General features: G+C 46.3%; 1 protein-coding gene across 2 annotated transcripts in view; it reads right to left on the reverse strand.

Moving 5' to 3' along the window:
- Positions 1 to 890: 890 nt before the first annotated feature.
- Positions 891 to 14,896, reverse strand: part of UFSP2 (UFM1 specific peptidase 2) — a 35,696-nt gene continuing 21,690 nt past the window's right edge. For both annotated transcript variants that reach the window (XM_040334193.1, XM_040334185.1), the window contains exons 10-12: positions 5,421 to 5,497; positions 2,840 to 2,964; positions 891 to 1,095 (exon numbers count right to left, since the gene is read on the reverse strand). In XM_040334193.1, coding sequence (XP_040190127.1) covers positions 1,009 to 1,095; positions 2,840 to 2,964; positions 5,421 to 5,497 — 289 coding nt within the window. In that variant the 3' untranslated portion in view covers positions 891 to 1,008. The remainder of the gene's footprint in view (positions 1,096 to 2,839; positions 2,965 to 5,420; positions 5,498 to 14,896) is intronic.

The following is a 14,896-nucleotide window of genomic DNA, read 5'->3' on the forward strand; positions in this document are numbered from 1 at the left end:
AGGAGCAAGTGCAGTATTCACAAAAGCACTTGCTCCGTAGCGTAAATGGGGCCGGCGTAAGCTCGCGTAATTCAAATGTGGAAGGGGGGGCGTGTTTTATGTAAATGTATGATGACCTGACGTGATCGACGTTTTTTTTTTACGGACGGCGCATGCTTCCAAGTACGGCGCAACAACGTATTGGTTTCGACGTGAACGTAAATTACGTCCAGCCCTATTCGCGAACGACTTACGCAAACAACGTAAAAAATTCAAATTTCGAAGCGGGAACGACGTCCATACTTAACATTGGCTGCGCCTCCTAATAGCAGGAACAACCTTACACCGAAAAAGCCTAACGTAAACGACGTAAATACATTGCGACGGGCGTACGTACGTTTGTGAATCGGCGTATCTAGGTAATTAGCATATTCTACGACGACGACAACAACGGAAGTGCCCCTAGCGGCCAGCGTCAGAATGCACCCTAAGATACGACGGCGTAAGAGACTTATGCCAGTCGTATCTTAGGCTAATGTCGGCGTATCTAGCTTTCTGAATACAGAAAGTAGATACGCCGGCGCAGATTTGAATTTACGCTGCGTATCTATGGATACGCCGGCGTAAATTCTCTCTGAATCTACCCCACTGTTGATGAATGCTTGTGAATGGGTGTGATCCCAAGATAAATGGCTATACATAGGATCAGCGGTAATCAAAAAGGCAAATGGTCTTCACAGAAACTGTGCACACTGTTCCATTAGAAAACACAATGCCCAATGTCTAAACATAGTTCTGTAAATGTGAAGAAATAGGAACTGTTTGGATTGAATGTCACGTCATTCTAACTGAAGCAGTGTGAGCAATGGAAATGGTTAGATTGGCAGAATGTCATTGTGACTCTGGAAGTATAACTTTATACAGAAGATTACTTTATCACCTTCCAATTAAACTTTCAGTTTTGGGTAAAACATTTTAGTTATACAGTATTGCATATTTACAACAGCAAATGCACGTTCCACAAACTGATCATATAGCTACAGGCCGTTGTGGTAAACACAAGTTATAGTAGGCATCTGGCGTCCAGAAATCGATTCCTTTCCAGCCACACCATCCCTGCAAAAACAAGAAAAATCATCAGTTATCAACTTTGTATTATTCATTGCCAATAAATGTGGCAGAATCATCTTGGGAAGATCCTTTCTGGCTGTCTTCTAGAAGCATGCATGCTCTCCAATATTGCTTTAGAAGGTAATCCTCAGTAAGCAGGCTAGACCTTTATTCTTTAGCAAAGCATGAGCCAAGAACACCATCAAGGTCCACTTATTTGGTGCTAGATTCAAATGTTGGATTGTGTGGTGATAAGAGTGCCATGTATACAGACAGATATGACCAGTGCACGATCTTAAGATTACTACATCTGCACCTTAAACAAGGAGATAGTCAAGTCTAACTTAAAGGGTCACTAAAGGATTTTTTTTTTTAGCTAAATAGCTTCCTTTACCTTACTGCAGTCCTGGTTTCATGTCCACATTGTTCGTTTTTGCTTTGATGTTGCTGTAATTCCTCTCTGTTCTGGACACTTCCTGGTTGTCTGTTTCCTGATCACCACAGTACTGGGAGATTTCTCACTGTGGTGACTAATCAAGGAGGTGTGATTAAAACCCCTCAGCACCAATCCAGTTTCGTTTTGCAAAACCTTCACTGCCCTCTATTGGCTCTGTACATCAGAGAACCAGGAAACAACAGCAAAAACTAAACTAAACTGTAGGTACATTATATGATTGTTTTTTATCTATTTTTAATCATTTTTAAAAGGAATCAGTTAACTATTATGTCTCTATACCCTGTAAACAGTCATTTCAGCAAAAACATTTTTTTCCTTTAGTGACCCTTTAACATTCTCACCCACATTTTTGCCATCTTACCTGTACCATTGTAAGAAAGGAGGGGGAGAGGCAGTGCTGGATTTATATGGGGGCAAAGGGGGAAACTTTCCTGGGCCCCCTTAACAGAACCCATACAAAAATAAAATAAAAAAAGATATAAAAAATGAAACAAAAATGTAGAATACATCTCTCTGCCGTGTAAAGTTTTGGGCAGTGACCCCATGGACATGCAGTTATGAAATTGTATTTTTCATTTGGACTATTCAATATCAGAGCATGAGTTATTAAGGCAAGGAAGCTGGACTCCCACCATTCACATGTTGGTTAGAGCAGGCATGGTATGTATGCTTTTATGGCAGGACAATTTTTGAGCACATTTATAACACATAGTACTGTGCATCTTAGTACTGGAGTGACCTTTCCTAAATAAAGCTGGCCATAGATGGTCCAAATCTTCCTGCTGAACCAGCCGAGATTTGAACCATGTATGGGCACAGGCTGAATGTACCCAAGTTGATTGATCAACTTGGGTACAATCAGCCTGTTGGATTTTACAAACGTGATTATTGCCATTGGCTGTTATCCCCCACTGGGAGAACAAAATTGGCCCCGTGGGAAGGGATTGCCCTATCAACACTGACTGTGTTGATAGGGGAATCAAGCAATTTTATTTCCTGCAACCCGTGGTTGCAAGAAAGAAATTTGTTCTGTCTACAGCTGGCCTAAGTGAACAAATGTGCTGGACAGACCACCAGTGCAAGGTAATTCTGGGGCAAAACATTAGTAACTAAATTAATAACATGGGAGGAGCTTGATAACCTTGGTCGACTTAAAAGGGATCAACCGATGTCGACTGTAGCAAGTCTTTTAGGTTTACATTGGCCTTGGGGATATGGCCAGAAATGTTTAGATAAAACAGTAAAGAAAAGAGGAAGCTTAGAGAAGGCGAAGGCTTAGGAGTACAAGAGTACCTTTTCTAAAATTGTCTGGAGATCTTCAGCTCCTTTGTAATGTGGATCCAGTATGAGGAATCTAATGCCACCAGTGGACTCGCTCCAGTTCACTCCAAGGATTGTGTGAGCCAAAACACCTCCTCCTAATATGAAGCAAATAAAAACGGCCATTTCCCAATGTTAAAAGCAGCAACAGGGTTTAGAGTTAAAATAAATGCTTAAAGAATGAAAATGAACACACAATGGTAAAATATAATTATCTAAACAGTTTCTGCTAAGTTCTGGAATATTTTAACATTGGATACTCCCCTAGAACCTCCAGGCCAACAATATCCATACAGAGTCAATTATAATACAAAATCATCATTGTAGTTGATGAAAAAAAAAAAAAGCACACTTCTCCATTCTAGAAAAGATGGAAATTGCCTCCTGGGCCACATCCACATATGAAGGCATGCACGGAGAGAGGGGGTCCTCTCTTTCTTTCCACACATACCAAATAAAGAAGTGCTTAGTCAAAGGAAATAGCACATCATTATAAAACCCAATGATCAAAGAGCTGGCATGTGCATTTGATGAATTTGCCATACTTGCAAAAAAAACACATCAAAGTCAAACTTTAGGTCCTGTTTGACTTGCTAGATGGGATCACATCCTGGGTCAACCAATACTATATGAATTGTACATAAACTACCTTAGATAAAAGGCAGTACAAATAGCAAAGCAATAATCTACTTATAGCTGGATTCACGTAGATGAGCCTAACGTTAGGCTGGCGTGGCGTATCTCATATACGCCACCCCGCCGTAAGTTAGAGAGGCAAGTGCTGTATTCACAAAGCACTTGCGTCCTAAGTTACGGCGGCGTAGCGTAAATGTGCCGGCCTAAGCGCGCCTAATTCAAATTGTCAAGAGGTGAGCGTGTTTTATGCTAATGAATCGTGACCCAACGTGATTGACGTTTTGAACGAACGGCGCATGCGCCGTCCGTGGACATATCCCAGTACGCATGCTCAAAATTACGCCGCAAAGACTTATTGGTTTCGACGTGAACGTAAATTACGCCCAGCCCCATTCACGGACGACTTACGCAAACAACGTAAAACTTTAAAAATTTGACGCGGTTCCGATGTCCATACTTAACATTGGCTGCGCCATCTTTTTGGTGGAATAACTTTGGGCCTGAAAACGCCTTACGTAAACGGCGTATCTTTACTGCGACGGGCAAGCGTATGTTCGTGAATAGGCGTATCTCGCTGATTTACGCATTCTAGGCGTAAATCAGCGTACACGCCCCTAGTGGCCGGCCTAAATAGACAGCTAAGATACGACGGCGCCCGCGGTCGTATCTTAGCTAGATTTAAGTGTATCTCAATTTGAGAATACACTTAAATTTACAACGGCGTAACTCTCTCTGAATCTGGCTATAAGTAAATAAACCTGTAGCAACCACATTTTTTAAATACTGCAGTCAGAGAAAGAAAATGATTTTGTTGATGGTGGTTACACTCTTTGCTCTATTAAAGAGGCTCAATTAGTCTGTGAAAAGCTTTATTTGATTTTGTATTGTTTTATGTCTTTACTATATTTTACCGTTTTGTTACCAGTGACTTTCCTAGCAGATATGCTTTTGCTTTAATGTATTTGTATTGTCAAAATTGATAATAAAAACTGCCGTATATACTCGAGTATAAGCCGAGTTTTTCAGCACATTTTTTTGTGCTGAAAATGCCCCCACTCGGCTTATAATCGAGTCACCTTTTTGCACATGATCTCCCGGACTTTGGGGACCCGATAATCGGCACACATATAGCCCCAGTTCTCCTCTACAAGTGTGCAAAGTTTGCTGTCTGGGGGACCTACGGCCGGGGAGCACCGATTTTTCGAAGCCAGGAACCCCTTCTATATACTCCCATGTTAAATGTAAGTCTAGTCATGGGCACAGTGAGGCATGCACATGGGCACAGTGAGGCATGCACATGGGCACAGTGAGGCATGGACACCCTAGGCTTATACTCGAGTCAATAAGTTTTCCCATTTTTGTGGTAAAATTAGGTGCCTCGGCTTATATTCAGGTCCGCTTATACTCGAGTATATACAGTACTTGATAAAAAAAAAAAAAAAAAAGGGAAGAGGCTCAATAAATATAATTGGTTAGATGTCAGCATGCAATATAATGAAATGCAAAATGTTGGAAGGATTGTAGCTATACAATATAGAATACAATAACAATAAGGAACAAGTTTCCTATTCACATTAGAACAGTCCTACTAATGGTAAAATCTGAATTTTCCAGTGATCTGCTGTGACCTGCCAAGCCTTGATATTGGGTTTGAGTATCAGAAGTCCTGTATAAACACTGAATAGGTGAAACTTTAACACACTGACCAGTATCGTTCATTCACGGTGTAGGAGCTGTCAGATATAAAAGATTCAATGGACAATCTATGACTGACCAGTCTGTCAGCAAAGATACAGATAGTTTTTCCATCCCTAATTTAATGTCTCAGGAATGCATACATAATTACAGCTTCAGTTAGAAAGTTTAATAAATCACTTGTTTACTGAGCAGCTGCTATATTCATGTACCACACACTTACCAATCATTATTGGTGTTCCTTCAGTTTTAAAATGATTAACAAGTTCTCTCCCTTTGGATTCCAGCTCTGTGCCTTGGCTGCAGAAAATAAAACAAAGGTTACCGTCTCCATGACAGCAGTAATTATAGAATGGACTTCACAAAAACATAATTTTCCATAAAGCAGCATGAAATAATGCAACAAGTTAACAAAAAGTATGATTTAATTAGACAAGTCTGCAAATTTTAGGAACCCATAACTACCAAGCAGAATTAATCTTTAAGTCAACAGTGGCCAACTCCATTTCTCAATGGCTACCTACCTATACATGGAGTTCAGTGCATTCACTCACAAGCCTTGGGGCAAACCTCAGTGACTTCAGTAGCTGGAAATCAAACTTTAGTATATACCTACCTGTAGAATCAGACTCTCAGGGGCAGATCCACAAAGAAATTACGCCGGCGTATCTATTGATACGCCGGCGTAATTTCAAAATTCCCGCGTTGTATCTTTGTTTTGAATCCTCAAAACAAGATACGACGGCATCTCGGCTAGATCCGACAGGCGTACGTCTTCGTACGCCGTCAGATCCAAGCTGCAATTTTTCGGCGGCCGCTAGGTGGCGTTCCCGTCGAAATCCGCGTTGAGTATGCAAATGAGCTATTTACGGCGATCCATGAACTTACGTGCGGCCGGCGCATTTTTTTCCTTTGTTTGCATTCGGCTTTTTCCGGCGTATAGTTAAAGCTGCTATACTGAGGCGTATTCAATGTTAAGTATGGCCGTCCTTCCCGTTTGCGAATAGGAATTTGCGTAGAATGACGTCACCGTCGTAAGCATTGGCGGGTTCCGGTTTAATTTTGAGCATGCGCACTGGGATACCCCCAGGGACGGCACGTGTGCAGTTCCAAAAAAACGTAGTTTACGTCGGGTCACGACGTATTAACATAAAACACGCCCCCATTAGATCCATTTGAATTCCGCGCCCTTACGCCGCGAGAGATACACTACTCTGCCATAACTTATGGCGCGGATTCGTTGTGGATTCAAATTAAAAAATATAAGTTACGGCGGCGTAGCGTATCTTAGATACGCTGCGCCCGGCGCAGATGTATGTGGATCTGTCCCTCAGTGTGTACCTACTCCTACTACTAAAGAGAAGGACTTTCAATCAACTGACAGGTAACAAATGGCCATAGTAGCCATTGAAAAATACTTTAACTACAGCCTGCAATACCCTTTTCCTTATAATGGACTAAGAAAAAAAAACAACCTTATAGTGTCTGGGTACCGGACTTAATTATGAAGGTGACAGGCAAGAAGATATTATGATTCCATTGTGTTTGTAAATTATTTTGCCAAATGGAACTGCACCAACATACAAACAACATTCTGGTAGGCTGACTGATTTCTGCCTAAATTTAAAATTATTGGTCAGCCACAGTTTAAGCCAGCCCAGCACCCTAGTGTGCCTTGAGGTTTCTTCAGAGGTGCGATGGTTCTCAGACTTACCTGGATGATCGGTGAGCCCGGGAACCGATCTGGTGGTAACAGAGATGAGCAGAGGAAAGATGGCCTCCGCTTGTCTTTATGGGCTAGGACATTGATGGCAAACCTTGGCACCCCAGGTGTTTTGGAACTACATTTCCCATGATGCTTATGCACTCTGCAGTGCAGTTGAGCATATTGCAAATTGTAGTTCCAAAACATCTGGAGTGCCAAGGTTTGCCATCACTGGGCTAGGAGGACCAGATCAGCATAATGACATCACTTTGGGCTCCGGCCCAATGTAAACAATGCCGCCATTTTAGCACTAGATCAAGGTTTTTTTTTTATCCAATACTTTACATTGTAGAGGAGAGATGTGGGGTCTTACTGACCCCACATTTCTCCCTAAATGTCCATCACAAGGGATGTTTACATTTCTTGCGATAAGCATAAAAGTGATCAAAATCTCCCTTGTATGGGAACGTGTAAAAATAAACAAACAAATGGAATAAAATTAATAAAAAAAATAAAAAGTAAAGTGCCCTTGTCCCCCCGTGCAGTGATGAACGCATACGTAGGTCACACCCACATATGTAAACGGTGTTCAAAACACACATGCGAGACATCGCAGTGACCGCCAAAGCAATAATTCTAGCAGCAGACCTCCTATGTAAATCTAAACCTGTAGAAATTTTTAAAGCGTCGCCCATGGAGAATTTTAAGTACAGTAGTTTGCCACCATTCCATGTGCGTGTGCAATTTTAAAGCATAATATGCATCTATTCACTCAGTGTAACGTCATCTTTCATTAAACTGTATTTTTTGGAAAAACCGCTGCGCAAATAAAGAGATTTTTAATACAGCTTACCTGTAAAATCTTTTTCTTGGAGTACATCACGGGACACAGAGCGGCATTCATTACTATATGGGTTATATGGAGTACCTTCAGGTGATGGACACTGGCAATCTCAAACAGGAAATGCCCCTCCCTATATAACCCCCTCCCATAGGAGGAGTACCTCAGTTTTGTAGCAAGCAGTATGCCTCCCAAAATGGTCCCCCAAAAGAGGGGTGGGAGCTCTGTGTCCCGTGATGTACTCCAAGAAAAAGATTTTACAGGTAAGCTGTATTAAAAATCTCTTTTTCTTTATCGTTACATCACGGGACACAGAGCGGCATTCATTACTATATGGGATGTCCCAAAGCAATGCTTACAATGAGGGGAGGGAGAACATCTCCAAGACAAAAGGATTTAATTTAGAGATATACTCAAATCATAATAAATCCAACTTAGTTGAGAAAAATAATCTTAAATTTTAAATTTAACTCAAAAAAGAGGAGCCCCCGGAATCCGAAGGTCTCAAACTGCAGCCTGCAGCACTGCCTGCCCAAAGGCTGTATCAGTATTCCTTCTTACGTCCAACTGGTAGAATTTTGTAAACGTGTGGACAGAAGACCAGGTTGCCGCCTTGCAAACTTGAGCCATAGAGATCTGGTGGTGTGCTGCCCAGGAGGCGCCCATGGCCCTAGTAGAATGAGCCTTTAATGATACTGGAGGAGGCAACCCTTTCAAGCCGTAGGCCTGAGTGATTAATTGCTTAATCCACCTAGAAATGGTGGACTTTGCAGCTGCCTGCCCCTTCTTGGGCCCATCCGGTAAAATGAACAGCACATCTGTTTTCCGGATCTTCTTTGTAGCTTTAAGATAGGCCTTCATGGCCCTGACGATATCCAAGGTATGCAGCAACCCTTCCTTTCTGGAAGTAGGTTTAGGGAAGAAGGATGGTAATACCAAATCCTGGTTCAAATGAAAACTGGATATAACCTTCGGTAGGAAGGAAGGATGAGGGCGGAGAACGACCCTGTCCTTATGAAAAATAAGATATGGTTCCTTACAGGATAAGGCCGCCAGTTCCGATACTCTTCTTGCGGAAACTATGGCGACCAAAAATACTAACTTCCTTGTCAGTAAAACCAAAGGAATTTCAGCCAACGGCTCAAACGGTTGTTTCTGTAAACTTGACAGAACAAGATTTAAATCCCACGGACAAAGCGGGGATTTAACTGGAGGTTTAATACGTAAGACCCCTTGAAGGAAGGTCTTAACCAGCGAGTGGGTGGCCAGCGGCCGCTGAAACCACACTGACAGAGCCGAAATCTGTCCTTTGATTGTGCTTAATGCCAATCCTTTATCCACTCCTAGCTGGAGAAAACTTAAAACTCTATCGATGGTGAACTTGCGAGGAAGCCATAGCTTGGACACCAGCCTACATAGGCCTTCCAGACCCTGTGATAAATCACCCTAGAGACCGGTTTCCTGGCTCTGATTAGGGTAGAGATTACTCTCTGAGACAGACCTCTACCCCTGAGAATCAGGGATTCAGCTTCCAGGCCGTCAAATTTAGATGCCGTAAGGCAGGGTGGAGGATCGGACCTTGCGATAGCAGGTCTGGCCGTAGAGGAAGAGTCCAAGGGTCTCCCACTACCATCCTTAAGATTAGTGAGTACCATGCCCTTCTGGGCCATGCTGGAGCTACCAGGATGACTGGTATGTGCTCCACCCGGATCCTGCGCAGCAGGCGGGGTAGTAACTGGAGCGGGGGAAACGCATAAAGAAGTTTGAACTGATGCCAAGGGCAAACCAACGCATCGGTTCCGCAGGCCATCGGATCCCTTGAGCGGGACATGAACCTGTCTAGCTTCTTGTTGAGTCTCGATGCCATGATATCCACGTCCGGCACTCCCCATCTTTGGCAGAGTGCTTGAAAGATTTGTGGATGCAGAGACCATTCCCCCGGCAATAGAGTCTGGCGGCTTAAGAAGTCCGCCTGAAAGTTGTCCACTCCTGGAATGAATATTGCCGATATGCAGGGCACATGAGCCTCTGCCCATAGGAGAATCAAGCTCACCTCTCTCTGAGCGGCTTGACTCCTGGTTCCCCCTTGGTGATTTATGTATGCCACGGCCGTGGCATTGTCTGATTGAATTCTCACCGGGAACCCCTGCAATTTTGACGTCCAAGCCCTGAGGGCTAGTCGAGCAGCTCTGAGCTCCAAGATGTTGATGGGCAACTGCTTCTCTGGCTTTGCCCAAGTACCTTGGCGAGTGCAACCATCCAAAATTGCTCCCCAGCCCGTCAGGCTGGCGTCTGTGGTCACTATCTTCCAAGCCACTGGGCTGAAAGACTTCCCCTTCAGTAGATTCTGAGGGTCTAACAACCAACACAGACTTTGTCGGACTCTTGATGAGGAGCGGCAACGGGATATCCAAGGCCTGTGGCCTTCTGCTCCATGCTGACAGGATGGCTGCCTGCAGGATGCGAGTGTGGCTCTGGGCGTATGGTACCGCCTCGAATGTGGCCACCATCTTGCCTAGTAACCTCATACATAGGCGAATAGTCGGTTCCTTCTTGCTTAGAACCAGTAGGATTAATTCCTTGATGGCTTTGACCTTCCTCAGAGGTAGAAACACTCTTTGTTGTTCTGTGTCTAATCTCATGCCGAGATATTCCAACTGTCTTGTGGGCAGGAAAGCTGACTTTTCTCGATTTAGGACCCAGCCGAACTTCTCGAGGTATTGGACCGTGAGGGCCACTGCTCGCTCCAAGCCGGGAGACGAGTGATCTATGACTAGGAGGTTGTCCAGGTATGCTAGGATCGTGACCCCTTGGATCCTTAGCTTGGCTAGGATTGGAGCTAGGACCTTCGTGAACACCCGGGGGGCCGTAGCCAACCCGAAGGGAAGCGCCACGAATTGGAAATGACGTGAAGCCACCATGAAGCGTAGATATCTTTGATGTGGCTGATAAATTGGAACATGAAGGTAGGCATCCTTTATGTCTATGGACGCCATGAAGTCGTCCTTTTGGAGTGTGGCAGCAGCTGACCGCACGGATTCCATCCGAAATGAGCGGACTTTTAGGTATGCGTTTACCATCTTTAGGTCCAAAATTGGCCTGACATCTCCATTGGACTTTGGGATGATGAATAGGTTGGAGTAGAAACCCAGCCCCTGTTCCAGGACTGGTACCTCTACTATTACTTCCTGGGAAAGTAGATGATTTAATGCCGACATTAATGCGGCTCCCTTCTCCGGATCGTTTGGAATCCTCGACGCCTGAAAATGAGGAGGAGGAAACTTTAGGAAATCTAATTTGTAGCCCGTGGCCACGAAAGACCGTACCCACTCGTCGGGAATGCTGGCTTCCCAGACCTCTGAAAAGAGTCGCAGCCTTCCCCCCACCTTCGTGGGTGGGGGCGCCCCTTCATAAGGTCGGCTTGGGGGCTGGTTTTGTTGGTTTGCGAAACCACTGCTTTCTGCCTCTAGCAGCCTGTCCTTGTGACTTGCTGTTGAAGCCGAAGTTTGCTTTCGCAGGAGGCCGTCGATACTGTTTGGCATTAGAGGGCCCCTGCCCAGGGGAGTACTGTCGTTTAAACGCAGGCCCCTGAAACTTCTTCTTAGTTGGCAAGAGAGTACTTTTGCCGTTTGAAAATGGTCTGAATGTATTTATCTAGGTCTTCTCCGAAGAATCGTCCTCCATAGAAGGGGAACCCTACCAGGAGCTTCTTGCATGGGGGCTCGGCCTCCCAGCTTTTTAACCATAAGAGTCTTCTCATATGGATAAGGGATAACGATAAACGTGACGCTTGCTGGATAGAATCCTTAATTGCGTCTACCGTAAAACAAATGGCTTTAGGGACATCCGAAAATTCTTCTGCCTGCTGGGCAGGAATAAGTTTAAGCATCTGCTTAACTTGATCCGATAATGCTTGAGCAACCCCAATCGCAGCCACAGCTGGCTGTACTACTGCCCCTGCAGTAGTGAAGGAGTTCTTAAGTAGTGCTTCCAAGCGTTTATCAACTGGATCCTTGAATACCTGTATGTTTTCTACAGGGCATGTTAATGATTTGTTAATACATGAGATGGCTGCGTCCACTGCAGGAGTAGCCCATTTCTTGGAAAATGTATCTTCCATAGGATATAGGGCAGAGAATCTTTTAGGTGGTAAGAAGATTTTATCTGGCTTGTTCCAATCTTGGAACAAAACTCCCTCTAGTAGAGGGTGGATCGGAAACACTGCATTGCTTTGAGGCGCCCTCAGTGAGCCCAAAGCTGAAACCGTCGATACCTGGAGATCTGGTACTGGCAAGTTAAATGCATTATGGACCAAGTCCGTTAAGGCTTGAATCCACCAGCTCTCCCCTTGGGAGACTGCTCCAGACTCCTTTGTATCCGGATCTTCGATCCCTGAACCTACTTGGTCCTTGTCCAAGAGGTCGTCCAATTCCCCTGAGGAAAGGACCTCCTCTTCTGAGGGTCCGCGCTCGGGCGACGGAGATCTAATCCGTTTACTGCCCCGCATAGCTGTGGCTATCATTTTTCCCATTCTTTTCTCCATCTCTTTTAAAGAGGTGAGTAATACCTCGTCCGTGACTATCTTAGGGCTGGACTGACCCGCGCCAACTCCAGCCCCAGATCCCGATGGCCCCAAGGCTCCCTGAGGGGAAAGCAGCGGCATAACTTTGTCCGAGACCTCAGACTCTCTGGGGGAATCCCCACCTCTTGTACCCTCTGACCCGGATGCCATGGTACAATACCGAGGTACACCTGCTAGCTTATTGGTACTTGGAACTATAAATAGTTAATTGCCCAAACACCTGTTTGGGGGATAAAAAATGCTTCCTCTCCCCTAGATGACTTTTTTTTTTTTTTTTTCAATCTTTTTCTCTTTTTTTTTTTTTTTTTTTGTTTCAAATCCAGGAAAGAAAAAGCATTCTGTCCCCCTGAGTAGTATTGCAAAGAAAAACTATGAGATGGAAAAGAAACAGCCTATTTCTAGGCTTGAAAACAGTCTTCTGAAGACTGCAATATCCTTTCTGGCCACTGTGTGTCCTCGGCGCCCTGTGCTGCCGCTCTGGTCTTTCCTCCCCAGTTCCAATGTATCGAATGAGCTGTTTGGAACGAAAAAGGAAGGGCCGCCCCTTCCTTAAGCCACTGACCCGCCCTTCCCCCCTCAGCTAAACGGCGCGAATTGCGCCTATAACACGTGAACGCGCCCGCCGATAGGGGGGGGGGGGGTTGGGGGGAAGGGAGCCTCTCTGCTCCAGCTGGAACCACGAGGAGGTCAGCGTTTTGCCTGCTTTGCAGGCTCAGAGGAGGAAGACTGATGGAGCATCGCCTGGAGGCTTGCAGGTAAGCACAGCTCTCTGACACACATATACACATTATATCACACAGGCCCCACTCAATGCTTTTCCAACACTACAAGGGAGGTCACTTCTTATGGGGAATAATACACATTAGAGGTCGACCGATATATCGGTCGGCCGATATATCGGCCGATATTTGACCGTTTTTAAGAGATCGGCATCGGCCGATTATTGTAAAAAAATCGGCCGATTTTCGGCTGCCACACTAAGTCCCGCTCCACCTACAGCGGCACAAGAAATGAATCCCTCAGCCACGCTGCTGGTAGTCTGCGCGCCGGCCCCGCCCCCCCCTTTACCTCGGCGGGCTGTAGCAGAAAGCAAACATGTCACAAGCCCGAGCAGCTGCAGTAGTTGTCTGTGCGGAGATCACACTTGTAATGCTTCCTGCATGCTGGGACGGTGGCGGGATTACTGAACATGGGCTCTAGGCTACAGCTCCAGCCGTAGCCTAGAGCCCATGTTCAGTAATCTCGCCACCGTCCCAGCATGCAGGAAGCTTTTGTGATCTCTTCGCACAGACAACTACTGCAGCTGCCGAGGTAGGGGGGCGGGGCCGGCGCGCAGGCTGAGGCTACCAGCAGCGTGGCTGAGGGATTCATTTCTCGTGCTGCTGGAGGCTGGCAGCCTGATACTGGGGTAATGTACAGTATTCATATTATCTATGATAGGTGCCTCGGCTCTCTAGTGATAGTACTCTACTCACGTGGGAGCTCACAGGTGTCATCCAATGGGCAGTGCTGGAGGGAACAGTGTGTACATGTCAGAGCACACCCCTCTCCTGTATACAAACTCATATACATACTCCTGTATACACACACATTTTATATATATCCATCCCCCACCCACGGCCAGCTCCATCCATCCATCCCCCTCTACAAAGCATCTCGCACCCACGGCCAGCTCCATCCATCCACCCCCCTCTACAAAGCATCTCCCACCCACGGCCAGCTCCATCCATCCACCCCCCTCTACAAAGCATCTCCCACCCACGGCCAGCTCCATCCATCCACCCCCCTCTACAAAGCATCTCCCACCCACGGCCAGCTCCATCCATCCACCCCCCTCTACAAAGCATCTCCCACCCACGGCCAGCTCCATCCATCCACCCCCCTCTACAAAGCATCTCCCACCCACGGCCAGCTCCATCCATCCACCCCCCTCTACAAAGCATCTCCCACCCACGGCCAGCTCCATCCATCTCCCCCTCCACAATGCATTCCCCACCCACGGCCAGCTCCATCCATCCATCCCCCTCCACAACGCATCACTCACAGCCAGCTCCATCCATCCACCCCCCTCCCTCCATCCACAGCCAGCACCATCCATCCACCCCCCTCCCTCCATCCACAGCCAGCACCATCCATCCACCCCCCTCCCTCCATCCACAGCCAGCACCATCCATCTCTTCCCCTCCACAATGCATCCCCCACCCACGGCCAGCTCCATCCATCCATCCCCCTCCACAATGCATCCCCCACCCACGGCCAGCTCCATCAATCCACCCCCTTCCCTCCATCCACAGCCAGCACCATCCATCTCTTCCCCTCCACGGCCAGCAACATCCAGCCATCCCCCTCCACAACGCATCTCCCACCCACGGCCAGCACCATCCATCTATCCCCCTCCACAACGCATCCCCCACCCACGGCCAGCATCATCCATCCCCCTCCACAACACATCCACCGCCAGCAACATCCAGCCATCCCCCTCCACAATGCATCCCCCACCCACGGCCAGCTCCATCCATCCATCCCCCTCCACAATGCATCCCCCACCCACGGCCAGCTCCATCAATCCAC

Source organism: Rana temporaria, chromosome 1, assembly GCF_905171775.1.
Source record: "Rana temporaria chromosome 1, aRanTem1.1, whole genome shotgun sequence".
NCBI classification, from domain to species: domain Eukaryota; kingdom Metazoa; phylum Chordata; class Amphibia; order Anura; family Ranidae; genus Rana; species Rana temporaria.